Source organism: Rhinopithecus roxellana, chromosome 11 (genome assembly GCF_007565055.1).
Source record: "Rhinopithecus roxellana isolate Shanxi Qingling chromosome 11, ASM756505v1, whole genome shotgun sequence".
NCBI lineage: Eukaryota > Metazoa > Chordata > Mammalia > Primates > Cercopithecidae > Rhinopithecus > Rhinopithecus roxellana.
The window spans coordinates 73,213,292-73,241,028 of record NC_044559.1 but is presented as its reverse complement, the minus strand read 5'-3'; the positions used below and the strand labels follow the sequence as shown (position 1 = coordinate 73,241,028).

General features: G+C 39.6%; 1 protein-coding gene and 1 pseudogene across 5 annotated transcripts in view; both read right to left on the bottom strand.

The window, feature by feature from the left end:
- Positions 1 to 232: 232 nt before the first annotated feature.
- The window catches only part of ERLIN1 (ER lipid raft associated 1), a 46,469-nt gene continuing 18,964 nt past the window's right edge, over positions 233 to 27,737 (bottom strand). For 4 of the 5 annotated variants that reach the window (XM_010356082.2, XM_030940199.1, XM_010356083.2 and 1 more), the window contains 5 exons: positions 26,711 to 26,769; positions 23,677 to 23,768; positions 15,837 to 15,926; positions 14,898 to 14,977; positions 9,890 to 12,149 (listed from right to left, as the gene is read on the bottom strand). In XM_010356082.2, the coding sequence (XP_010354384.1) occupies positions 11,928 to 12,149; positions 14,898 to 14,977; positions 15,837 to 15,926; positions 23,677 to 23,768; positions 26,711 to 26,769 (543 nt within the window). In that variant the 3' untranslated portion in view covers positions 9,890 to 11,927. Of the gene's footprint in view, positions 422 to 9,889; positions 12,150 to 14,897; positions 14,978 to 15,836; positions 15,927 to 23,676; positions 23,769 to 26,710; positions 26,770 to 27,737 lie in introns of those variants that run through there. The other variant, XM_030940198.1, reaches the window with a different exon arrangement.
- LOC104656468 lies at positions 3,032 to 4,129 on the bottom strand (annotated as a pseudogene).

Genomic DNA, 27,737 nt, shown 5'->3' with positions numbered 1-27,737 from the left:
GAGGCGGAGCTTGCAGTGAGCCGAGATCGCGCCACTGCACTCCAGCCTGGGCGACACAGCGAGACTCCGTCTCAAAAAAAAAAAAAAAAAAAAGAGAATCAGCTGGGGGACCTCACATATATTTGTCTTACTTTTGGTACCTTCTGTGAAACCAGCATCCACTGGTGTTTTTGCTGTTTCTGTGAGTATACACTTGCAGACATTTCAGGGAAGTAAATTATTGACTTTGAAATACTGTGAAAAGTGAGAACTTTAATGTTGATCTGGATGTGGAAAGCAGGTGAATAAATAGAGGGAACTGGTAAACACGCTGGGTAAAGGGTACTTTGACAATGACCGAATCATGTCCATCTTCTGCTCAGAACTCTTGAAAGTTTTTTTTTTTTTTTTTTTCCTTTTTCCCACATCTTCTTTCCTTTTACTGAAAAACATTTTAGAAAATGTCAGTTAATAAAAAGTAGCAATGAATCAACAGGGATATACTAGTGGAAAACACAATATAAAATTTTAAATGCCATTGGCTTCTTCAATTGATTAAGAGCATACAATATAACAGAAGGTCTGTTTTAAACAAGTTTTCTTTTTTGGGGGGGGGAATTTGCTTTTTTTTATTATTATACTTTAAGTTCTAGGGTACATGTGCACAACGTGCAGGTTTGTTACATATGTATACATGTGCCATGTTGGTGTGCTGCACCCATCAACTCGTCATTTACATTAGGTATATCTCCTAATGCTATCCCCCCACCCCGCTCCCGCCACCCCATGACAGGCCCCAGTGTGTGATGTTCCCCTTCCTGTGTCCAAGTGATCTCATTGTTCAAGTCCCACCTATGAGTGAGAACATGCGGTGTTTGGTTTTCTGTCCTTGCGATAGTTTGCTGAGAATGATGGTTTCCAGCTTCATCCATGTCCCCACAAAGGACATGAACTCATCCTTTTTTATGGCTGCCTAGTATTCCATGGTGTATATGTGCCACATTTTCTTAATCCAGTCTGTCACTGATGGACATTTGGGTTGATTCCAAGTCTGCTATTGTGAATAGTGCCGCAATAAACATACATGTGCATGTGTCTTTATAGCAGCATGATTTATAATCCTTTGGATATATCCCCAGTAATGGGATGGCTGGGTCAAATGGTATTTCTAGTTCTAGATCCTTGAGGAATCACCACACTGTTTTCCACAATGGCTGAACTAGTTTACAGTCCCATCAACAGTGTAAAAGTGTTCCTGTTTCTCCACATCCTCTCCAGCACCTGTTGTTTCCTAACTTTTTAATGATTGCCATTCTAACTGGTGTGAGATGGTATCTCATTGTGGTTTTGATTTGCATTTCTCTGATGGCCAGTCATGATGAGCATTTTTTCATGTATCTGTTGGCTGCATAAATGTCTTCTTTTGAGAAGTGTCTGTTCATATCCTTTGCCCACTTTTTGATGGGGTTGTTCGATTTTTTCTTGTAAATTTGTTTAAGTTCTTTGTAGATTCTGGATATTAGCCCTTTGTCAGATGGGTAGATTACAAAAATTTTTCTCCCATTCTGTAGGTTGCCTGTTCACTCTGATGGTAGTTTCTTTTGCTATGCAGAAGCTCTTTAATTAGATCCCATTTGTCAATTTTGGCTTTTGTTGCCATTGCTTTTGGTGTTTTAGACATGAAGTCCTTGCCCATGCTTATGTCCTGAATGGTATTGCCTAGGTTTTCTTCCAGGGTTTTTATTTTTAGGTCTAACATTTAAGTCTTTAATCCATCTTGAATTAATTTTTGTATAAGGTGTAAGGAAGGGATCCAGTTTCAGCTTTCTGCATATGGTTAGCCAGTTTTCCCAGAACCATTTATTAAATAGAGAATCCTTTCCCCATTTCTTGTTTTTGTCAAGTTTGTCAAAGATCAGATGGTTGTAGGTATGTGGTATTATTTCTGAGGGCTCTGTTCTGTTCCATTGGTCTATATCTCTGTTTTGGTACCAGTACCATGCTGTTTTGGTAACTGTAGCCTTGTACAGCGTTTTAAACAAATTTTCTAAAGCGATGTATTTTAAAAATTCTCCCCATCCGCTATGTACACATGCACAAAAACAAAAACAATGTGTGAAGGAAACCTGTCATACACAAGAAGTTGTATCCTGAATTCTTCAGGGAAACAGATGTTGAAATAGGAATTAAAAAGAGTCAGCAACAGATTAATTTTATATATATTTATATATAGTTTTTATGTATTTATATATTTATATTTATATATTCATATATTTAATGTATTATATATTCATATATTTTTTATATTTATATATCAAATATATATTTTTATATATTTATATATGAATATATTATATATTTATATATATTTATATATATTTGTAATATTTTAATTATATATTTATATATATTCATATATACATATATTTTTATATATTTATAAGTATATATTTATATAAATATATATAAATATATAACACATAATATGTAAATATATAAATATAAATATATATTTATATATTTATGTGTTTATAAATATATATATTTTATATATATAAAATTCATAGAAATATATATATTTTATATATTTATATATATATATTTTTTTGAGATGGAGTCTCGCTCTGTTGCCCAGGCAGAAGTGCAGTGGCACAATCTCAGCTCTGCAGCCTCCGCCTCCTGGATTCAAGCAATTCTCCTGTCTCAGACTCCCAAATAGCTTGGATTACAGGCACCTGCCACCACACCCGGCTAATTTTTGTATTTTTAATAGAGACGGGGTTTCAACATGTTGGCCAGGCTGGTCTTGAACTCCTGACCTTGTGATCCACCCACCTTGGCCTCCCAAAGTGCTGGAATTACAGGCATGAGCCAGCATGCCTGGCCTAATAGTATTTTTAAATTGAGTCTTCAAGTGCTGCGTGACACAAAGCTATACTATATAAAGTACTGCTAGGTACAAAGGAAAAAATCTGTACCGCTTTTAGCAAAAGTGCTTTTCCAGAAAAGCAAATCAAAACAATGTAATCAGCAGACCAAGGAGGCTACAGCCAGACATCAGGGCTACACCTTCTCATATCTTGCTAGAAGATCCTATTTATCCAGAATAAAATTTCAGGACAAAACAGGGACATTTTAAACATTCCTTACTTCACCCATTTAAAATTTTCTGTATTTTCAGCATGATCTAGCAAAAAGAGGGCTCCTGTGAGAACTGGCTATTTTATTTTCTTTCTGTGGTGAGACTGTCATGGAGCCTGGATATTTTAGGTTCTTATGCATCCCTGACCAGTGTCCCACCATGGTCAAAAAACTTAGCTATGAAGTTGGTGAACTCGGCTTCCTGCAGCTGCCTTCTTCTCCCAGTGATGAAGGTCAGCTGCCAAATACCAGGATCCACTCCTGCAGGATCCTTTCTGTGCGCCACAAGGAAGACGCTCTTCTTATGTGAGCTATAAATGGTCATGGCTGGGCGCCGTGGGTCACGCCTGTAATCCCAGTACTTTGGGAGGCCAATGCGGGCAGATCACTTGAGGTCAGGAGTTCAAGACCAGCCTGGCCAACATGGCGCAACCCTGTCTCTACTAAAAACACAAAAATCAGCCAGGCATGGTGACATGTGCCTATAATCCCAGCTACTCGGGAGGCTGAGGCACAAGAATCACTTGAACCCAGGAGATGGAGGTTGCAGTGAGCCAAGATTGTGGCACTGCACTCCAAAATGGGGGATACAGCGAGACTCTGACTCGAAAGATAAAAAAAGAAATAAATGGTCAGAATCCCCATCATCACAAAATAGGATAGGATGCACATGGCCAAAAAGGGCTTGGACTCTGGAAAGGGGTACATAGAATCCCAAATCAAAGCCACTATGGCAAGGAAACAGGAGTACATTCAGATGATGAGGCAAATGTCAATGAGACCAAAATTCTCCCCCTACTGGTATTTTTCCAGAAGTACCTTTCCGGCAGATTCATCCAGAGTTTTTCACAGTGGATCCATCCCACTTGTCAGTTTTTCCATGCTTCTCATCCGTCTTCCACGTAGCCAGCAAGCCACTGAGGCTACTGCCTGTCTGGCAGCTGGGATCACCACTGGCCCAGCTACTGCCTCCGCCACCACTTCTCCTGCCGTGGGCAGCTGCTGCCATCTTGTCACAAAAAGCTTTGTTTGAAAGGTTTTGTTTCCAACCTTTGGGAAAAGCCACCAATGGGTAATAAGACTTAGAAGGCCCACCATGCGCTTGCCCTTCCCCTCTTCTCACACCACCTCTTCGGTCTCATGTTTCGGTGCTCCCATTCTCACTAATAATGTTGCGCCTATGTTGCATATTTTTTACCATTTCTGGAAGGTTCTTGAACTGAGGTCTCCATGCTATTACTCAGTCCTTTAAAAAAAATAACAACTTGAGATATAATTCATATCCCATACAATCTATAATTTAAAGTATACAGTTCAATAGTTTTTATTTTTTTTTAATTTTTATTTTTTGAGATGGAGTCTTGCTCTGTCGCCCAGGCTGGAGTGCAGTGGCACGATCCTGGCTCACTGCAACCTCTGCTCCTGGGTTCAAATGATTCTCCTGCCTCAGCCTCCCCCAGTAGCTGCGATTACAGGCAGACGCCACCATGCCCAACTAATTTTTTTGTATTTTCAGTAGAGACAGGATTTCACCATGTTGGCCGGGCTAGCCTCAAACTCCTGACCTCAAATGATCTGCCCACTTCAGCCTCCCAAAGTGCTGGGATAACAGGCGTGAGCCATCGCACCCAGCCTCAATAGTTGTTAGTGTACACAGAATTATGCAACTACCACCAAAATCAAATTTTAAAATCTCTTCATTACCCCAAGAAGAAACTCCATGCCCATTAGCAGCCACTCAATTCCCTCTCCTCCCAGCCTCAGGCAACCACCAGTCTTTTTGTCCATATGGATGTGTCTATGATGAACATTTAATATAACTAGGACTTGGCTTCTTCCACTTAGCCTAATGTTTTCAAGGCTTATTCGTGTTGTAGCATGCATCAGTACTTCATTCCTTTTTTATAGAATATTCCATCGTATAGATATACCACATTTGATTTATCCATTCATCAGGTGATGTACACTTTGGGGTTGTGTCCACCTTCTGGCTACTATGCATAATGCTGCTATGAACATTCATGTGCAAGTCTTCGCAAGTGGACCATGTTCCCATTCTTTTGGGTAGATACCCAGAAGTGAGATTGCTGGATCGTATGTTAACTCTCTGTTTAACATTTTGAGAAACTGTAAAATGTTTTCTAAAGCAGTTCCCTCATTTTACATTCCTACCAGCAAATTATGCAGATTCCAATTGCTTCACTTCCTTGCCCACACTAGTTACTGCCTTATTATAGCCATCCTAGTGGGTGTGAAGTGGCTATCTTGTTGCATTCCGCTAATTACTAAAGATGTTGACCATCTTTTTCATGTTTTCATTGACCATTTGTGTATCTTGTCTGGAGAATGTCTGTTGAGATCCTTTGCCCATTTTATTGAGTTGTTATTCCCCGATCTTTAACTGGCTTATTCTCTTTCTCATTCTTTATCTTCTCCCTCTTTTTTAGACCCTACTAGCACTGCATTCCTCCCACTTTGATAAGTTTCTCAAGTGCTTTGGTTAAGGCCTACTTTCCCACCAGACTGTTTTTTTTTTTGAGACAGAGTCTTACTCTGTCCCCCAGGCTGGAGTGCAGTGGCATGATCTCGGCTCACTGCAACTTCTGCCTCCCGGGTTCAAGTGATTTTCCTGCCTCAGCCTGCCAAGTATCTGGGACTACAGACACACACCACCACGCCCGGCTAATTTTTGTATTTTTAGTAGAGACGAGGTTTCACCATATTGGCCAGGCTGGTCTCAAACTCCTGACCTTGCGATCCGCCTGCCTCTGCCTCTCAAAGTGCTGTGATTACAGGCATGAGCCACTATGTCCAGCCTGAGACTGTTGATTCTAAGAGAGCAGAGACTATGTCTGTCTTACTGTTGTTCATTACTGGCCCATTACTTTATACATTTTAGGTTTCCTGGCACATATCAGGTACTCAACAAACATCTGTCAAATTGTATTTCATGTGATTTTCACAGCTTCTCTTGTGTGAGTAGGGTTGCTGTCTCCATTGAAAAGGTTTTTTTGGGTCACCTCCTCTCTAACCGTTTGTAGTCCTGTCTCCTACCAGTTGAGGGTTGTCCCAGAGGCTATTAATTCTTGTGCCTGAGTTGAGCATATGTTTGGACTGACTGCAGCCTCCATAGTGTTGGAGGATCCCTAGGGTGAAAAGCAGTAAGTGCAGCTCATGTGTGAGGTGAGATGCAGTCAGAGGAAAGTGAGTTGATGCCTCATGGAACTGTCTACCACGGCCACAGCTGGAATTAGAGGTGGGGTGGAGCGGAATTGTGATAGGGCGCCAGAGGCATCAGACACACCCAAGTGTGTCAGAACCTGCCTTATGTGTCTGAAATCCAGTTACAGTTATTGTGCCTATTAAGATGCACACCCTAACAGACTTATATATGGAGAAAACCAAGGCAATTTCGTTTAGGACAAATTGCCTTTCGACCCCTACATCAACCACTTATGGAATGTGCTGTCCCCAGGGAAGGGATGTGACCTTGGCCCAGGGCAGGGGTCTTTAGCCGAGGAAAATTTCTGCAGAGCGACTCTGCTAAAAGCTGTCACCACGAACACTCCCAGCAACTGGGAGAATGAGTGGTTCACATCTGCAAACGGGATCTGGGGGTTGTGCCATCAGCCCTGCACTGTTCACCTCCACTTGCTTTGTAACACAAATAAGGGGAGCTGCTCCCCTAGGCTCCAAAGGGCTGATCTTTCTGGAATCAGCTGTCATACTGCTCAGCTTACTGAGAGCACCTCTGCCAAGCCCTGCAGAAGGCACAGAAGTCACCCATAGGTCACCACTTCACACATGAACCATCTGATTATCCCTTTTCCTGACCTCGACTGCAGGGCCTACAAATCTCTAAACATCCTCTAAAATCTCCCCTCAATTTAGAGCTTCCATCACCCTAAACGTAATGGCTTCAAAGGCAAATATAAAGGGCTGTGGTAAACTTGGATCTGGAACATGACAGGTTCAAATCCTTTGCCACTCATATTCATGGGATCTTGAGTAATGTAATCTCTCTAGATCTCAGCTACGAAATGAAGTAACAGTAGAGCCTCATAAGGTTTGCAATGGACAGCTCCTCATGCCTCTTGGCACTGCTGAGGCAAGGGGACCCAGTAAACTGCATTTTGAAATGCAATAGCAAGTGCTTCTCCCACTGCCTGGAACACACTCCACCACCACCATTGCTCTCTTCAGCTGGCTGGCTGCCTCCTGTCCATCCTTAAAAATGTGGCTCAGGTCAGACATTGCTTCCTAGAAACCACAAGGCTGGGCTGATCTTTACCGGTACCCCACAGCACCCAGTGAATACCCTGCTTACTTACCACACTATCACTCTTGCCTACTTACTTGCTGTATTGCCCCATCACACACACACACACACACACACACACACGCACACACACACACAAGGCTATATGGCTTTTTGTTGCCTCAGCAACTAGCACACAGTAGATGCTCAATAAATATTTGTAGAAAGAAAGAAAGACTTTTTTTTTGGTATTTTTAGTAGAAACAGGGTTTCACCATGTTAGCCAGGCTGGTCTCAAACTCCTGACCTCAGTTGATTCACCCGCCTCGGCCTCCCAAAGTGCTGGGATTACAGGCTCACGTGAGCCACTGAGCCCCGCCAGAATGACACATTTTTTAAAATTAAAAAAAAAAAAAAAAAAAAAAAGTAGAAAAACTGATTGGAAAGACAGGTGCTAATTCAGAAGAAATATGGTAAGGGAGACAAGTAAAACATCATTCTGAGTTACGGTCTATGTCAAAATAGACACTAGAAGTGAGTAATGAATGAACAGTAAATTAGTTTTTGTTTGTTTTGAGATGGAGTCTTGCTCTTTTGCCCAGGCTGGAGTGCAGTGGCTCGATCTTGGCTCACTACAACCTCTACCTCCCAGGTTCAAGGGATTCTTCTGCCTCAGCCTCCCGAGTAGCTGGGATTACAGGCATGCGCCACCACAACCGGCTAATTGTTGTATTATTTAGTAGAGATGAGGTCTCACCATGTTTATCAGGCTGGTCTTGATCTCCTGACCTCACGATCAGCCCGCCACAGCCTCCCAAAGTGCTGGGATTACAGGCGTGAGCTACTGCGCCTGGCCCAGTAAATTCATTTTAAGTGTTTATACCAGGGCAGATACCGGGAGAAAGATGAGAAGCTGGCCCAGCTTGTTGGGATGCTCCTGGAGGGCTGTGGTTGGGGTTTAACATCCAGCTAGCTTAGTTCATAGCTGCTGAAGACATTAATCAACGTGTTCTATTATGCAATTGCAGATAGCAGGCACTGTGCTCTCTCCACTATGGGAACTTACAGCTACTCAGAGACAGACACATATATTGACTCCTGTAGACGAGGTGAACTAATGCATCCCAGCAATTACCATGTGCAAATCTCTAAGCTAGATGCATCAACATATCCTCCTGAACCCACTGAAGAGTTGCCCTGTAAGCATGAGTAAACAGGTTCAGAGATGTTAGGTAACTTCCCATGGTTACACATAAAGTCCTGACATGGACACTGTAGGCTCACTCCTAAGTTCTTTTTTCTATGACTCACTTGCCTGATTTACCTGCATGTCATATTCAACTTTTTGTTCTTTCATGCAACAAAGCCATCTCAGATGGGCCAGATGCCATCTTAGGCATTAGCAACAGAAACAATCCCCAGGGAACAGCACAGCCACAGCCCCCGCCCTCACAGAGATTAGCATTTGTGAAAACAGACATCGAACACATAATGAGAGACACGATGTGTGCATAACATGTGACGGGGGAAAATACAGGATGCTAACCCAAGCCAAGCAGTTCAAAGTGAACTGAAGCTTTTACATCTGAAGAAGTGATGCAGACTCAGGAGTTGGCCAAGGAAAGTCAGCACTACGAGGGAAGGAAAGTGAACCAGGCAGATGGAACAATGTATGAGATGGGACAGAGAGAAGATGCATTCAGGGACCTTAGAGAAGGGTGGCTGGAGAGGACAGCAGGGGTCAGATCACAAACTTCGTGTGCACACATTTGAGACTTAATCCCAAAGCGATTAGAAGCCAGTTTCCAATTCACAAAATTCTTTTGCCACAGAAGGGGCAGAAATCACTTCATTTTAATACCTACCAATAGCCTATAGGATGATCAGTTCAAATTATTCTCAGGTCCACAGCAACTGACATAGGATACTATGGGGTTGATCCCCTAAGAACAGGAGGAAAGAGCTGCTTTCCCCAAAACTCCCATTACCACTCCCTGCTGGCCCAAGATCACCAGGAAATTGACCCCAGGAGGTAGTATAGAACGTTTGGGAAGAGCAAGTCCAACTCTGGCTCTTGCGCCGCTAACATCTTAATAGTGAAGTTGGTTACATTGTGCCATTACATTGCCAGTTATAATTTACACAAATTGTTCTTCCTCTGGCTTGGTCTGTCTCCTCCCCTGCTCGGCGTAGAAGTATTTTTGCTCTTAGGGACGGATCCCAGTAGCCTGATGTTCCATCCTCCCTCCTTGCCCCTCCGTTGCAGGCCCTGTCCCACAAAGAATTAGAAGAACATCCCTTGTTAAATTCCAGGAGTCAGCAAAGAGTGGACACCTTGTTTTAAACATTCTTACAGCAGATAGGCAGTATTCTGGGAAGAGTATAATAAAAGCCTCTACAGTTAAGTTAAACCAGCAAATAAACTGGCTCCCTAGTTCAAATGTGCAAGACAGCCTTAGGAGCCTGTTAAGATGACAAAAAAATGAAGACATGGGAAAAAAAACACAAATCACTGATAGTAAAATAATTTTATTTAGTTTCTTATTTTAAAAAAGGTAGCATTTCAACATATAAATTTAGACTCAAGATTACAGGGTATATTTGCCAAAAGGAACACCCTGAAAGACGGCCAGCCTCAGAGCTGAGAGGGCACAGGGAGGCACACTCCTCACATGTGGAGTTTAAGCAGAAGTGCTTTAAGACTTCACAGCGGCATTTCCCTGTTCCTCAGCCCTGCCTCCAGGGCCATCACTTTGGGGCAACAGCTTTGCTCATGTAACTATAAAACATCTCTAGGAATGAAAGCACAGAGGTCAGTGATCCAGATTTTCCACGACAATCATCTGAGGCAACAATTCGACAGGTAAAGAATTTATTTTTATAATTCAAACGTTCTTTTAAGGAGAACTAAAGAACACAAAGTTCATTCATAAAGAGAATTTATAGAATTAAATGAGCAAAAATGAAAAATTATTTTCTCCATATTACAAATGCCTCTATAGGATAAGGCCCAGGGGAAAGACCCACTCAAATCTGGGCTTTCCTTTCCCAAATAAAGTGTTTGGCACAACCAACAAGCTGTCATGAGACTGACAGGCCTGACAGCTGAAAGGTATCTAGAAGTGGTCCCATGACTTTTCTGTTGCGCTTCAACATAGCGTACACAAGAGGTGTCTTAACAAGCTGCACAAACTCAGGCCGAACTACGCAGCACATTGCTCCAGAAAAGTTAAACCGAAGGGAAAAAAAAAGGTCCACATGAAGTAGGTCTCCTACTACCACAGGTTAACTCTGTTGTTTCTCATGGAAAATTAAATTCGCTGGCTGCCCAGGATGTCGGTGGAATCCTGATCTCCTGGGGGAGGTGAGAGCTGGAGAAACAACTTGGATTTAAGCATCTCTGGGCCAGGTGGGAAGGAGACAATGACCAAGGATGCTTTCTAGGTGACTTTTTGTTCCACGCTATGTGGGCTCCAGACAAACAATCTTAAGGAGCATCAGTGTGCTTGTGACCATGGCAGCCCTCGGACTTGGGCCTTTAGACAGAGGTGATGGGGCAAATGAATATACCCCAGATCCAGTTTTAAAAATAAAAACTTCCTGCAATTATGATACAATACTGTGCAGCAAATCACTAGGAATTGTATGCTGCTCCTATTTGTGGTTAAAGCCCTGTCCCACTCTTGGCCAGTCAGAGCCGAAAGGTAACACACAGGGAGGTGGCTGTGGCTAAAACCAGGCACCTTAGCCAAGCACGGCCTGCGGCAGTGAGGCTGACAGTCATCACCCAATGGAGGGAATGCAGGGCCCCAGAGCTTTGGTTCAGAGCAAAGGTTTCATCTCACCCCAAACTTCAAACCAAGCCCTCTGTATCTCTGAGCTTATGAATACAAGAAACTAGTGATTAGGAATCTCTATGAGGAATCTCTGGTTGGGTAGCAAAGCTCAGGTCCCTGCAGGCCACCACCATCCTGTAGGAAAACAGAAAGGTGCAAATCGTATCAAGTAAAAGGTTGCTCAAGTGGAAGATCGTTTCCTGGGGAACTTCAGTGGCCTGGATCTTAATCACATGGATGAAGGCTGGGACTGGATCCCAAAGAAAGGGCCTGGGTCCCAAGTGCAATCAGTCTTCTTGAACTTACCATATCCTTCTCAGTCATCTCTTGAATGGCTGAGCACACATTGCCCCGGGGGACCAATGTAAACATTATTCAACTGATCTCCACTTACGAAAACACAGCTTGTTATGTATTTAGTGTTTAACATTCCAGTGCAGGCAGTATCTTAGCATCAGACTTTCCTCACTCATGAGTAGCAGTTTAGAAAGGAACACATATAGGTTACTTGATAAGACTGTGGCTGAAAAGACCATTTGTGTGTCAGACAGCTGGCTATATCCTCCAATCAGTGGACTACCCAGGACTATCGCAGGAGAGGCAGAACAGATGAAGTGTAAGTTCTGTGTAAATCTGAAGAGTCCGTATAACCATTGTTCCCACTTAACCCCTTGGGCCACATCTTCATATGGAGAACATTTCCACCTCTTGCATCAACCTGTGCTCTCTTTGTTTTGGATGAGGTTCTCTCCAGAGGGTTCAAGAGCCTCCTTAGAGGGGAGTGAGCTTTCTCTTCCAGTCCTAATATCTGAATATTTCAAAGCACATGAGGAGTCCACGAACATGTTAGGGATGTTGCTGCCAAAATAGATCTTACTGTTAGAAGCAATGGCCTGGTACTTTTTGAGCTCCAGATATTCCGGTGTCAATTTGTGCTGTGTGGGAGCAAACAAGAGCAAAGGCATCAGGATACTCTGATGCAACAGTCTTCTCTCTCTCTACATACATTTCTCCTATTGCTCTTCTGAGTATCACGAGTCAAGCCTGAATAATTGCCAATGACCCTCTCTCACTTTGGAGAGTGGCTATCACATTAACAGTTGCGTTCCTGACTTAAAATTCCTTCAATAAGCTCTTGACTTAATGCAAGAGAAGCTGTCTACTTTTTAATAAAAGGATGGGGGAGGTTAGAAAACAATTTGTGATGACTAATGATAATAACTAATATTTCTATAGTGACTTTCATTTCATCTAGTTGAATTCAACCTGGAATTGGTCTGGAGTTTCTGTTCATTTCTTTTCTAAAAAACTTATTTTTATTTTTATAGAGATGGGGTCTATGTTGCCAGGCTGGTCTCAAACTCCTGGCCTCCTACCTTGGCCTCCCAAAGTGTCGGAATTAAAGATGGGAGCCGCTGCACCCAGCCTTTTTTTTTTGGAGATGAGATCTCACTCTGCTGCCCAGGCTGGAATACAGTGGTTCAATTATAGCTCGCTGCTGCAGCCTCAAACTTCCGGGCTCAAGCGATACTCTCGTCTTAGCCTCCAGGGAGGCTACACGAATGAGCCATCATGCCTGGTTCTCTGTTGATTCTCTTGAGAGAGATACACAGATCAATGGATGAGAGCAGAACTTCAAAGGAAGGGCTGGTGCTGCTTTTCTTGAACAAATTCTAGAACTAGAATAAAATCTCAAGAGGTCATCTGATCCGGTCTTTTGCCTTTCCCCAGAAGCTGGATGTTTAAGCTGTCTGTGACAGACAGATATTTGTCCACTACCAGATCTCCCTCTGTCACAGAGTTTTGTTTTGTTTAAATCAGTGCCAAGATGTATCTATCTAACCAGAATCTCCCTGGGTTTGATTAAAACTCATTGACCACCAGACCTCCCTCTGTCACAGTGTTTTGTCTAAATCAGGATGCCAAGATTATCTAACCAGAATCTATCTGGGTTTGATTAAAACTCGTCAACCACCAGATCTCCCTCTGTCACAGAGTTTTTTTTTTTTTTTTTTTTTTTTTTTTTTTTTTTTTTTGCCTAAATCAGGATGCCAAGATGTCTCTAACCAGAATCTATCTGGGTTTGATTAAAATCTATTTCCACTGTTCCCTGGAACATATGCCTTTCAAAGCCTCTCAGATCCTCTCCTTGAGTCCTGGCCTGTCCCCCAGGCAAAAGTCCATCTTGTCCTTCACAGTCCTACAGCATTTATTTTCTACACTTTGACATCTTTCACTCCCTGGATCTCTATCTTCCCCAGGTGATTCATATCCTCTGTCAAAACACTCAAATCAAATCTGGTCATAGTGTACAACCACATTTCTTCCTCAAGCCGTTTTAATATAGGTTAGTATATGAGTCACATTTTTCAAAATGGTATAAAACTACTGCCTCTTTCTGAATAAGGTAGACCTCAATGGCAAGGTCTTGAAACTTGTGCCAGATGAGCTTCTCCCATTAGATTTGGACTCCTAGCTTCCTCAACTGGAGTTTCCTGCCACGCCTTTCTCTTGGTCAAATTCCATTCTGTGTCTATAGAACTGTCTTTCGATGTTACGTTCATTTTAAAAAGTATATTGGTTTTCAAAGTACTGACAACTCTCATTCTATCATATCTTATCATTTCTTCTAAATACAGATTATGTTGTTCCTTTCTAAATTGAAAGCCCTGTCTATATCTTGACTCTAATCCTTCAAACTGCATCATCCACTTTAGTAATCTCTTTCTCAACCCTTTATCTCTTCTAATCTGCTCCACAATAACCTTCTCAGAATACTATCAGAGTTCTAGCTGCCTCTTATATAGCCCCTGCTCACTAGCCCTGTACCCTCTAGCCAGCTTACCCCAGTCCTTACACCAAATTATCACGTACAGATCACCCAACCTCCCTTCTTAAGTTATCCCACATGAAATTCCTCATGACTGGAATAGTTTTTTAAATCCAATAAACATTCGGGAGGCTGAGGCAGGAGAATGGCGTAAACCCAGGAGGCGGAGCTTGCAGTGAGCCGAGATCGTGCCACTGCACTCCAGCCTGGGCGACAGAGCTAGACTCCGTCTCAAAAACAAAACAAAACAAAACAAAAATCCAATAAACAAGGAGTACTCAACAAGGGGCATATGGAAATACGTGTCTGTGTGTGTGGCAGTTAAAACAACTGGTGACCATTACTGACATTTAGTAGACAAGGGCTAGGGATACAAAATATCCTACAATGCATGAGATGGTCTTCAATGATGAAAAAGTATCTCAACCCCAAATGCCAGGAATGCCTTTGATGAGAAACACTGCTCTAACCAAGCTAAGTATCTACCCAAAAAACTACCTTATTTGGAAAGCAATTGTAAATAGACTCTACTCTTCTCCTGTCCCTCTTATTTCAGAAGACCTTCAACTTGACTAATTATTGAGCCTTATACAGCATGGATTTATGGCGTTTGGCCTGTGTTTATATACGTTAGCCTTTGTCCTAAGCTTCCCAGTTTTATAAGGGACTATATAAAGTTCCCTACCCAATGAATGTGAAATATTTCTTGCTGACTGACTAATTCTGGAGGATGTCTTGGTCACAACACTTTCTTGACAATGGATAAAATCACTTCTATCATATCAGAGCCCCTGAAAAGAGAAAGCAAAAACCCGACATGCATGATTAGGAAAGTGGCCAGGGAGCCAGTCACCTTGTTTGAGGTGGCATATTTGTGTGCAGCATAATATTCAGCATCTGCTTTCGCCTTCTCTCGGGCCAGGAATGCAGCATCTAGCAAATAAAAACAAAGGAAAGGTGTCAATCCATTCCCTCAGCTAGTTAAAAGTCCCTTTCCCCACTGCCTAATATTTTGACTGCTTATTTCACATCGAAAGTTTAAAAAACGTATTAGCAGTTTTTGAGTCCCAGTCCCCAGACAGCCATTTCTCCAAGAGGAATACTCTTTTCACTGTCAAATAACTCTCAGCTCATCTGAGCCCACTTGTTTTCTACTCTAAGTTGCTCCTTCTTTCCTCTACCCACTCTCCCACCTCCTATCACTCAAAGCCTCATACTCCACCCAGGTACTAAGCTTCAAGCAAAATAAGTCCAGACATAAAAGCTCTATTTACTGCATTGTCTCCAGCCCCTCCAAATTTGATCGAGAATCAGTCAACAGAGACAGACAGGAAGCAGTAATATGTAAACAAGTGACTTCAAGACTGAGCTAAGAATATCAACATCTCACTATGTGAAATCAAGGAGTGTGAGGCCCTCCATGAAAACTTTTTTCAATTTTATTTTTATTTTGGACAGGTGGAAAAGAAACTGGTGGTGATGATGGGGTTTATTATCTTGTATATTCTTTACAGTCGATTATGGGTAATTTTCAGATCTTGTCTGCCTGAAAATAAAGTGGTAGCTAATAAGCCTCAATTTAAGGAAGAAAAGGAAAGCTGAGCTACCCACAGTCACAAACAAACCCAAAAGCTGGATATGTGACAGCAATTAGAAAAAAACTGATTCATATCATCAGGACAGCTACTTCCTCCAGACCAGATTATTCCATGGCCTTCTCACCCACCACAATCAAAGGCAGAGAGGAGGCAGTTCAGGACAGTCAGAGCTTCATCCTCTCCCCACAATGTACCTTCGATTTCAGAAATGCGCTTTTCAGTTTCTTTTTCCATCACTTTCTGCTGAAACCGAATTTTTGCCACTTGTGCAATCTTCTCTGCTTCTATAATCATATAACATAAGAAGACACATTCAAAACCATTTCTATAGTACCTGAGGCACTTCAAACCAGCAGCACACAGTCTAACACTTAATTACAGAAAGTTTTATGTGCTAATTGTTTCACTAAGTTTTATCTAATCAGACCATAAACTACTCAAAGGAAAAAGGGGAATTTATTTCCTAATTTACTGTTCTATTTTGACAGTGCTAGTTTTGTGGGAAGGAGTAAAAAAGGTTAAAGTGCCAGTCCTTCATGCAACTCTGTAGCAATGGTCCACAAGCTAATGGGAAAAAACATCCTTTATGAAAGTACCAGAGAACAAAAACAGAACAACATAAATGCATGGCAATACAGGACAATTAACTAATCTGGCAGGAGAAAGAAAGAATGAGTGAGACAAGTTAAACCAAGGAAGGCCTTCTGGAAGCAACCTTAAAGGAAATAATGTATATGACCTAAGAAGACATGCCAGGAAGCACAGAGAAAGACAAGAAGGGCCAGGCATGGTGATTAACGCCTGTAATCCCAGCACTTTGGGAGGCTGAGGCAGGAGGATTTCTGAAGCCCAAGAGTTCAAGACTAGCTTGAGCAACATAGTGAGACCTCCATCTCTACAAAAAAATTAAAAAATTAGCCAAGCATGATGATGCGTGCCTAATGTCCCAGCTACACAGGAGGCTGAGGCAAGAGGATCTCTTGAGCCTGGGAGGTCAAGACTACAGTGAGCCATGATCATGCCACTGTACTCCAGCCAGGGTGACAGAGTGAGGCCCTGCCTTAAAAACAAAAACAAAACCAAGAAAGACAAGAAATCACAAATGAACAAGTCACAATGGAGAGGTGATACGGAGCCAGCCGACAAGACAACAAAAAATAAGAACAGAAAGAGGGCTAGGAGACCTCTGTCAAGTGACAGGCTAAGGAGCTTAGTTTTACTGTACTCAGGATCTACTGTTAAGCTACCATTAGGGAAATGACATGATGAAAATGGTATCAGAAGAGGAGTATTCCAACTGCTGTAGGGAAATAAAGCAGAAAGCAGGGTGATTCATTTGAGAAGGTGAAAACAAGCATTGGGAGTGAACATGTTGGTGCGGCAAGCAAGTACATGCAGGGAAACTCAACATCTTTAACAAACCTCTGGCCTACCAAATGACCCAGGACAAGGAAGAAGGACTCGAATTACACTTTACATTCAATCACTGCTATTCTTAAAGAACATTCTCAATTCTCCTTTTCAAAGAAGATGGGTATTTTAAGACATCTTATCTCTGACCCCTAGAGAAAGTGCATAACGGAAAGAAAACTTCCAAGCGATTTTTTCTTTCCAGAAAACAGTATGCTTTACGAACTACTCCAGGAAATAATTCCCTCTTTCTCCACCAATGTAAAATCCATCTATATTACACCATCCAAAAACTACTGTGTTCAATGGGGCTAGAAACTGAACTGTAAGGAGAAACTCAAGATAAAACATGAATAAAAGGTGAGGGATCTGAAGCCTGCAGCTAGAACCCAGAGAATGCTGCCTCAGCCTAGGGGAACTATTGTCGTAGTCTCATTTAACAAAGCTCTCTGTCATGTGGGAATAAAATCAATAAAAAGCACAACCAGACTTCTAGAAAAATGGTGCAAAAGGCCAGAGAGAAAACCCTTTATACATCTAACAACATCTTAAAATGCCAGATGAAATTTAGCAAACTTGTTTTTTAATGCATGGCTGAGTTGTAAGAAAGAATGAGAGATCCTCAAGTGACTTAAGCCAAGGGGGAGCCAAGAGCCTGTATGGTGGCGTCCCTGGGGTGGTTATTAGACAAGAAGGGAATGGGACCTGGGTTATTACCCACGCAAGACCAGGAGATGAGGCCTTGTGATGTTAGGACTAAGACCCTTGCATAAAACTGAGACCTCTAGAGGGCTGCAACTCTAATGAAAGAAAGGGGAACTAAAACACTACCAACCAGCCCAGTTAAGAAGTGACCTTTTCTCTACCTAGCCGCATCACAGTGAAACTGAAGAACACCCAAATACAGAGAGAAACATGCCAAAAGCAAAAAGAGAAGAAAGGCTGATTACCCAAAAGGAGCAATTAGACTAACAGCATACGTAGTAAATAGGTACAAGAAGCCAAACAAAATTGAAATAATATTGCCATATTGATAAGGAAAAATTAGCTTGCTTTAGAATTGTAGGCTAAATTACCATTCAAGAATGAAATAAAAGCATTTTCAGACCAAGGAGGACTGAAGATAACTTTTACTCCTTAGTCTTCACTGAAAAAAAAATTACTAGAAAAAAAAAAAAAAAATCACCAGAAGCAATGGAGAGGAAAAAACATTACTCAACACAAGTCCAATCAAAATAAATGTTTACTGCAAGGATTAATCATAATGATCATAATCAATGGGAGGATAAAGACAACATGAAACTAAAATACTATGCAATAATAAGATGTAAGACTGGAGGACAGTGATAAGAGTTAAAGCATTCTAAGGTACTGTTCAAAAAGAGGATAGAATGATTAACAACTAGTTATACATTCCAGAAATGGAATGTAAAACTTCCAATCAAGTAAAAGGAAGAAAAGAAAAGAAAATTCAATCAATTCAATACCAATCAGAAAAGGGAAAAAGCAGCAGAGAAAAATGCATGGTAAATAGCACATAATCAAATGATACAAACATATCCAAATATAGCAGTAACCACAATAAATATAAAAAGACTAAACTCACCAGTTAAAAGACAGATTCTCACATTGGATAAGATAACAAAATCCAGCTATATGCTGTTTACAAGAGACACACCTAAAACATAATGACATAGAAAAGTTGAAAGTAAAAGAATGGGAAAAGGTACACCAAGAAAATAACTAACCAAGAAAAATCTGGTATAGCTATATTATCAGGCAAAATAGCTCTTAAGTTAAAAACATATCTAGGGATAAAAGTTATTACAAAACAGAAGCAATTCTCCACGGAGATATAACAATCATGAACCAGAATGTTCTTAATGATATAGTCTCAAAATATATAAAGAAAAAAATTACAAGTCAACAAACCCATGGTCATAGTGGGAGATTTTAACACATCTTTCTCAGTAATTGATAGCTCAAGAAGGCAAAAATTAGAAGAATACAGAAGATGTGAATGACACAATTCATAAGCCTGACCAAATGGGTGTATAAAGAAACCTGCATCCAACAACCAGAGAACACAGATTCAATCTTTTCAAGCACACAGACATTTACAAAAAAGGACCACGTACAGGTAGGCCACAAAGCAATTTTCAACAAATATTTAAGAATCCATATAACAGGTCTTATTTTCTGACTACAATGTAGTAACACTGGAAATCAACAATAAAAAGGTAGCCCCTCAAAACCTGCTAAACCAAAAACTGAAACATATACTTTTAATAATTCATGAGCCAAAGAAGAAATTAGAAGGAAAAGGTTTTTAAAAAAAAATTAAAACTGAACACCAATAAACAAAGTACATTTCAAAACCTGTGACACATAGCTAAAGCAGTACTTAGAAGAAAATTTATAATCCTCCATGTTTCCACTAGAAAGACTGAAACTTAACTATCCAACTCAAGAAGTTAAAAAAGAACAAATGAATAAAGTAAAAAAAAAAAGATGGAAGGAAATAATTTTTAAAACATGTAAATAATTAAAACAAAGTAACAGTCAACAAAACCAAAACCAAAAGCCAATTATCTGAAAAGATGAATGAAATAAAACAGACCCCTGGCAAAACTGATTCAGCAAAAGAAAAGGCACAAGCAAACAGTATCAGCAATGAAAAGGAGCACACAGATTTGGTAGAAGTTTTAAAAATCATGAGAGAATTCTACAAACAAATTTATGCCCCCAAATTTGAAATATCAGATGAAATGAACAATTTTCTATGAAAATATAACTACCAAAACTGGCTTAAAAAGAAACATGTATTTGAATAGACCTATACTCAATACAGAAATTAAATCAATAGGTTAAATATTACCACAAAAAGCAAACAAAAATAAAGCAGAAACCTCACAAGACTAAGATGGCTTTTACAAGTTCCACCAGACCTACAAAGATGAAGTTATACAGATCTGATATATAATGATCTGATTTACAATAGAACACAGAAAAGGAAGCCATGCTCTTCAACTCATCTTGGGGACAGTATAACCATGATACCAAAAAACCTGACACTAAAAGTGTAAGAAAATTATAAGCTGATCTCATTTATGAAAATAAAGGTAAAAATTCTAAAGAAATTATCAGCAAACTACACAAAAATGTATATAATGACCTATATAATGACCAAGTGGATGTTTATCCCAGGAATGCAAAGATAAATCTGTTAATATAATTTACCATACTAACAGCTTTAAAAAATCTCAATATATGTAGAAAAAAATTTCAGGCTGGGCACAGTGGCTCACACCTATAATCCCAGCACTTTTGGAAGACGGAGGCATGTGGATCACTTGAGCTCAGGAATTCAAGACCAGCCTGGGCAACATGGTGAAACCCTGTCTCTACAGAAAATACAAAAATTACCTGGGTGTGGTGGCGTGCACTTGTAGTCTCAGCTACTCGAGAGCCTGAGGCGGGAAGATAACTTACGCCCAGGAGGCTGAGGCTGCAGTGAACTGTGATTATACCACTGTACTCCAGCCTGGGTGACAAAGCGAGACCCTGTCTCAAAAATACTCTGAAAGTTTTAACAGCCATTCAAAATAAAAGCTCTCAGCAAGTACAGATTGAAACTTTATTAATCAGCGTTAAGTACAGTAAATGCCACCGGGACTATTTAAAGTTAAGGACAAGAATGCTTGTCACTTTCTTTTCTACACTGTACTAGAAGTCATAGCCTAAAGCAGTAAGATAGGAAGAAATAAAAGGTATGTGACTATAAAGAAGAAAAATAAAATTGTACTTCTGTGAAGGTAATGACCTATTGTCTGAAGGCAATATGATTGTTCATGGGAAATCTAAGTGACTATTAGAAATAAGAGCATCTCCAGCAATATTGCTAAATAAAAAAATCAACAGCACACTTACACAAAACCAAGCAGAAAAGGTGCCTTTAAAAAGTCAGTAACAAAAAAACATAAAGGTATACAAGAACAAATCTTTAATAAACGTGCAAGAACTTTAGAAGAAAATTATGACACTTTTTAAAAGACATCTCTCATAAATACAGAAATAGATTTATAAGACTCAATATCATAATTTTCTCCAAATTGATGTATACATTCAATGCAATTCCAATCAAAATCTCAACACAATATTTCACAAAACTTAAGGAGTTGGTTCTAAAATTCATGTGGATGAATAAAGGGCCTAGAAGAGTCCAGGATAATTTTAAATATAGTTAGGAATAGTTAACAGGTAAGAGGAATAGTTACACAACTCACTCTCCACATAGCAAGACTTAACATAAAAGCTACAATAATTTAAAAAAAGTAGTATTGAGGAAGGAGAGACCAAAAAATTAGAAAATAATAGAGATTCTGGCATCAGAACAAATTATGTATAGTATCTTATTATATGATGGATATGGCATTAGAAATAAGTAGAGGAAATAATAAACTATTCAATAAACAGTCTGAGACAATTGGCTTGCCATTTGAAAAAATTAAACTGAATCCCTATGTCATACTCAACATCAAAATAAACTCCAGATGGGTTAAGACTTAAATATGAAAAGCAAAACTTTAAAACTTTTAGAATAAAAGTATTACTTTGGACTAGGGAAAGAATTCTTAAGATAGGAAAAGCACAAAACATAAAGGAAAAGACTAATGATTTTGACTATACAAAAACTACACATATATGTATATCGAAGACATTATAAAGTTCAAAGACAAACCACAAATTGAAGTAAGATGTTGGAAATGCATAAATCTGAAAAAGGATTAGTATCCAAAAGATACAAAAAACTCTTACAAATCAACGCAAAAAAGCAATCAAATAATGGGCTAAGGACAATAGGCAATTCATATAACAACAAAAAAAAGGAAACTTGAATAACCAATAAGCAATATTCAACTTTACTAACAATCAGGGGAATTCAAATTGAAATTATGTGATACCATGTCTTCCATTAAACTGGCATAAATTTTTAAGTCTGATAACTCCAAGGACCGAGAAGGATGTGTGGAAATGGGAATTCAAATACGGCAGCACAGAAACTGGAAATCAAATACTGTTGAAGAGACAGTAAAATCAAAGAAGTACTTGAGAGAGCAATTTGTCAATATGTTGAATGTGAAGACATGCTACCCTATGACCCATCAATTTTACTTTGAGATAGCTATTCTAGAGCAGTGCTTCTCAAACTACCTGTGGAAAAGTACCTTACCTTTTTGTGTGTGTATTTCAATTTATGAGGAACCAATAAATTGTAAACTATAACAAATTATAGTACTAGAAAAAAGAAATTAAAAAACAAAAACATAAATATATAAGCTCTGATTTTTTATTTTTGATTCAACAGACATAAAACTGCTGTATTAAAATGCTATAAAAACTTCTAAACACTCATTCTCAATTTCTGTACTCATCTCATTAAGGCTTAGAAACGAAAAGCTAGTGATAGGGCACTGGCCCACACCATACACTGAGTAACGCTACTCTACGGAAACTTGCACATGTGCACTGTATCCAGGAGGCACTGGATAAGAATGTTATTGTGGTAGTGTTTGTAATAAGGAAAAACTAGAAGCTACCTTACTCTTCGTTGGTAATTCATTACAATAAAACTAGGTCTGCTCATAGAATGAAAATATAGCAGCTAAAAATAAACGATCTACCATCTCACAGAGAATAAGGATAAAATGCCAAAAAAAGAGAAAAAAACCCTAGATCTACATGTATCAATATGGATAAAATTCAAACAATGTTAGTGAAAATAAGGCAAGTTGCAAAATAAGAGTTTGATATCATTTTTGTAGTTTCAAACAGGTAAAACAATTTTATAAACTGTTACACACTTAACAGTAAAAGTATAAAAATATGGACAGAAAGGATATACATCAACTTCAGAATAGAAGCTAATCTGAGAAGAAAAGTCAAGGAGTAGGACCAGCGAACATACAAAGGAGGCTTCAGATGCTTAATTTTTTTCCTAAAAAAAAAATAAAATTGACCTGAAGGGAATAAGGCAAAATCTTAAGCTTTCATTATATTGTTCTCTGTACATTCCCATATAATTGAATTATTTAATTAACGATGTCTTAAACTTTCAGCATCAACTGAAGGCCAAAGAGGGCAGTCTAATACACAGTGACCTAGAGTATAAGGGAAGCCATTGTAATCCAAAATGAACTGTAAACAACCCTGCCATGCTTTCATAAACGGCACTATCTATCCAGGTAAAACGAAGTGCATGTCAACAACAAGGATGCATACTGCAATCTGAAACTTTGGTCAAAAAACTTCCCTATTCTTAATCTGTACAAATGAAAATGCTATCCACAGACTCAAGTTGCCTATAAACCCTACCCATTCTCCCTGTTCTTGAAAGAGACAACAGTGGCAGCCAACAACATGATGCAGCACGTCATTAAGTACTGGTCTCACCTACTTTTAAAGGCATTAGAACATCTGAATGTACAGTGGAGATTCCAGAATTCCCCACTACCTATGATACAATCTTACTGAGTCCCATGATACCCAAAATGAGACTGACAAAGAACAGGACAAACAACAAATGTACTTAGAGACAATCATTTCAGAGAGAAATCCAAGTACCTATAACTGCCTTTTTCCTCTCTGTCTCAGCTTCTTTTTCCACAACCTTTTGTTTCTGTGCAGCTATAAGGAGTTTTGTCTTCTCAGCCTCCCTGTGAAGCAAAATGTTATAAAAATTAGAAATGATTCTCTTATGTGCAGTCACAGCCAGTAATTCTGACCCTATAGTGAGTCGGAGAACCGTTTTTTCAACATGAGCTTTTGCACCCATTAAGGTAGGTTAAGAGAGGTGTTACTTTATTTTACTTATAGTAAATCTGAGGTTGAAAGATTCAATGATTTGCCCAAAGTCACCTAGAGATAGGAAAAAAATCTAGTACATTTGAATTTTAGTTTGGCTTTCTTCTCCTATTTGTATTGTGTAAAGCCTGTGATTTGGAAGGGAATATATCAATACTTCCTTTGCTGTTAGACCTCCAGCTAGTCCATACAGTAGCTCTGTGCCAATTAGAAAATGGCACCAGCCTCTGGGCAGATGCAGTCCTGCAGGTGCATGGTTTGACATGCAGAATGAAGCTGGGTTTCAGCCCCTGCCCTCCTCAGGCGGGCACCCATGTGCAGTGGCCATATTTGTTGCACAGAAGATGTAACTAGGTGGTAGTTATTAGGTAGTAAACTGGGGCTTAGTATAAGGAGAATTTTCTAAGGTTTCCAGTGTCTAATACAGGTTGAGCATCTCTGATCCGAAAATTTGAAATCCAAAATGCTCCAAAATCTGAAACTTTTCGAGTGCCCACATTATGACACAAGTGGAAAATTCCACACATAAGCACTTAAGGTGAACTTTGTTTCATGCACAAAATTATTTAAAATATTCTATAAAGTTACCTTCCGACTATAGGTGTATATGGGACATAAATAAATATCTGGAAAATAAAAAAACAAACTAACCACTATACCAACAAGGAAGAACAAAAATAAATTTTATATTTACACCTGGGTCCCATCCCCAAGATATCTCATTATGTCTATGCAAATATTCCAAAATCTTTACAAATCCAAAATTTAAAGTACTTCTGGTCCCAAGCATTTTGGGTAAGGGATACTAAACCCATAACGGAAACGGCTGGCATTATTACTAAGCATGTACACGTAGCTACTGGGTAACCACGTGGCAGAAATGGTGTAAGAAAACACTACTATCAGGTGCAAGGTTATACTGGATCATCTCAAGGTAGCTTTTAATTCTGGAATTCCAATAGTCTATAAAATTAAGAAAGATCCAGAATCATCTGAAAAGTAACTCCAATAGTTTCCCCAAAACACTTCCCCTCAAAGTTTCCCCTCTTTCCTCTGATAACATTGATAAAGACATCAAATGACAGTCTGAATACTATGATTTATTTGAGAGCAGAAAACACACAATATTCATTTTTCCATCACCATAGCAATCATATTTAAAGCCTAAGACATGCTGAGCCTTTAATAAAAATTTTTTTTTGAGATGGAGTTTTGTTCTTGTTGCCCAGGTTGGAGTGCAATGGCATGGTCTCGGCTCACTGAAACCTCCGCCTCCCAGGTTCAAGCGACTCTCCTGCCTCAGCCTCCCAAGTAGCTGGGATTATAGGTGCCTGCCACCATGTCCAGCTAATTTTTGTATTTTTACTAAAGCCAGGGTTTCACCGTGTTGGCCAGGCTGGTCTCGAACTCTTGACCTCAGGTGATCCACTGGCCTCAGCCTCCTGAAGTACTATGATTATAGGCATGAGCCACCATGCCCCGCCTACAAATATTTTTTAAATAAGTGGATCACACCCATAATCTACCTAGCCTGGCACTCTACACTTTACAGTTTTAAAAGAAGAGTGCCTAGTCTACAATGAAAAAGAGAAAACAGGCTGGGTGTGGTGACTCACACCTGTAATCCCAGTACTTTGGGAGGCCAAGGCAGGAGGACTGCTTGAGCCCAGGAGTTTGAGACCAGGCTCGGCAATAGCGCAAAACCCTGCCTCTATGAAAAACACAAAATTTAGCCAGGTATGGTGGCATGCACTGGTAGTCCCAACTACTCAGGAGGCTGAGGTGGGAGGATTGATTAATCACTTGAGCCTGGGAGGTTGAGACTGCAGTGAGCCGTGATTGTGCCACTGCCCTGCAGCCTAGGCAACAGAGTGAGACCCTGTGTCAAAAAATAAATAAATAAGAAAAAGAAATAAAACTCTGTATGAGCTCAGAGAGGTATGAGGGAAAAGAAAAATATAAAAGAAGAAAAAACAATAAAAATATGCATGGTAACGAAAAGGATTCAGAAGTAAATAACCTTATAAAGCAGTATTACTGCTCCTTGGACCTCCAGTATTTATACATCTGTGGTATCCTTGACTTGTGCAAATTTATTTTTCCAGCATCTGTCCCTTTAACATAACAGCCAAATTTCCTGAAGACTTTTATCTCTTCTTTTCAGTACCAGTCATACGAAAACAATATTGCCATTTCAAACACAGTAAGTATTCCCCTAAAAGGGATCCTCTTAGAAACTAATTTCATGTCTTCTCATTCCCAGCCAGCCCTGGATACATAAAAGAGAAGACCATCAGGAGTCAAGAGAAGCAAGGCTTCCCTAGAGGCACATTATAAAGAACCAGGTCTAATTTTAGATATACAATCACATACAATGGAAAACCAAACTTTATACCAACAAGATATCTACTCCTACCATTACAACACAGAAACAAAATATGAGCACTCTCTTCAACCCTAACACAGCTTCAGGCTCTTTCCTCTATTAAATATTTAATTCAAGGTACTATTCATATAAAATTAGAGCTCCTTAAGCTTCCAACAATAGTTTTACAGCAAACTGCATCTTTAGACACTGACACTGCTCCTGAAATATTCACACATACAGAAGAACACTAATAAGAGTCTAGTGGGAATTAAGACATAAGAGTAGGCAATATTACTAGAGTAAGAGTAAAGAAGATAGACATATACTCCACCCCAGAGTGTACTATCTCACGTTTCCTCTAGACTGGAGTGTTAATATGCAGACAGCCCTGAACAGAAATATTGGGATCCCATGCATATTACTCACATTAACTCAAAATTTCTTCTTATGGCTTCTGGGATTTTGGGTTTTGTAACACGCACAGCCTAAAAAATAAAAGTGAAAAAGCCAAAGTATATTTGAAAGATAAATCTTCAATTAAATCTTCTATAGAAAAGCTCCTCAAATGATACTAATCTAACAAAACAACAGCTATAATATAGCGGCCTACTAACATGTTTGGGGATCCCACTGGAACATTTACTTTTCATGCCATCACACCAAGAATCAAAGACAAGCTGCTTCTTACTTCCTTACACAATGCCAGATTACAGGAAAAACCACTCTACCCACTGAGGAAACAATTGCCTTAGGAAAAAGGTTCTCCCTTAAAAGATGTTTTACAAAGGTCGTTAGATACTTTTGCTTTCTTTTTTAATCCTGTAAACCAAAGAAGCCAGGAAGGCAAATTTCCAAGACTGAAATTGTAAAGTCAGAAACAATTAGTCAATTACAAAAACAAACAAAAAATCCCAGTTTGGTGTATGCAATTTAATACAGTGAGTAGTGAGTAAATTAATCTATCACTTCCAACCCCTGCGATTACTCGGTATTTGCTATAAAGTAGACAGCCCAGTGGCTGAAGGAAAACAAATATCAATTAAAAGCTTATATTCTTTCTTCCTGAACTCTCACTTAGAAGAAAGTCTGTCTTTGTAGAGGCTGTTTACTAGACACTTTGTTTCCCTAATCATAGTGTTCTTTGACATAATTAAGATTATCTACCTGGACAGTACTGTTTTTTGAAGGCTGACTTTTCTACATCAAGGACTTGATCTCTCAAAAGCTTTTGATTTTACTAAACATACAATACCCCGCCGCCTCACCTATACTGCAAACACACAAAAAACACTGTTGATCTGAGGAAGTTTTCCTTCTGAAAACTGGCTAACCTTTTAGGTATTATAACAAAGCCTTTAAGCACTTAGTCTTCTTTAAAGGCTTTTAAAACTTTTAAGCAATATGGCATTCCCTACATGAAACAGATGAGTCAAATTTGTAGGTAATTTTGAGG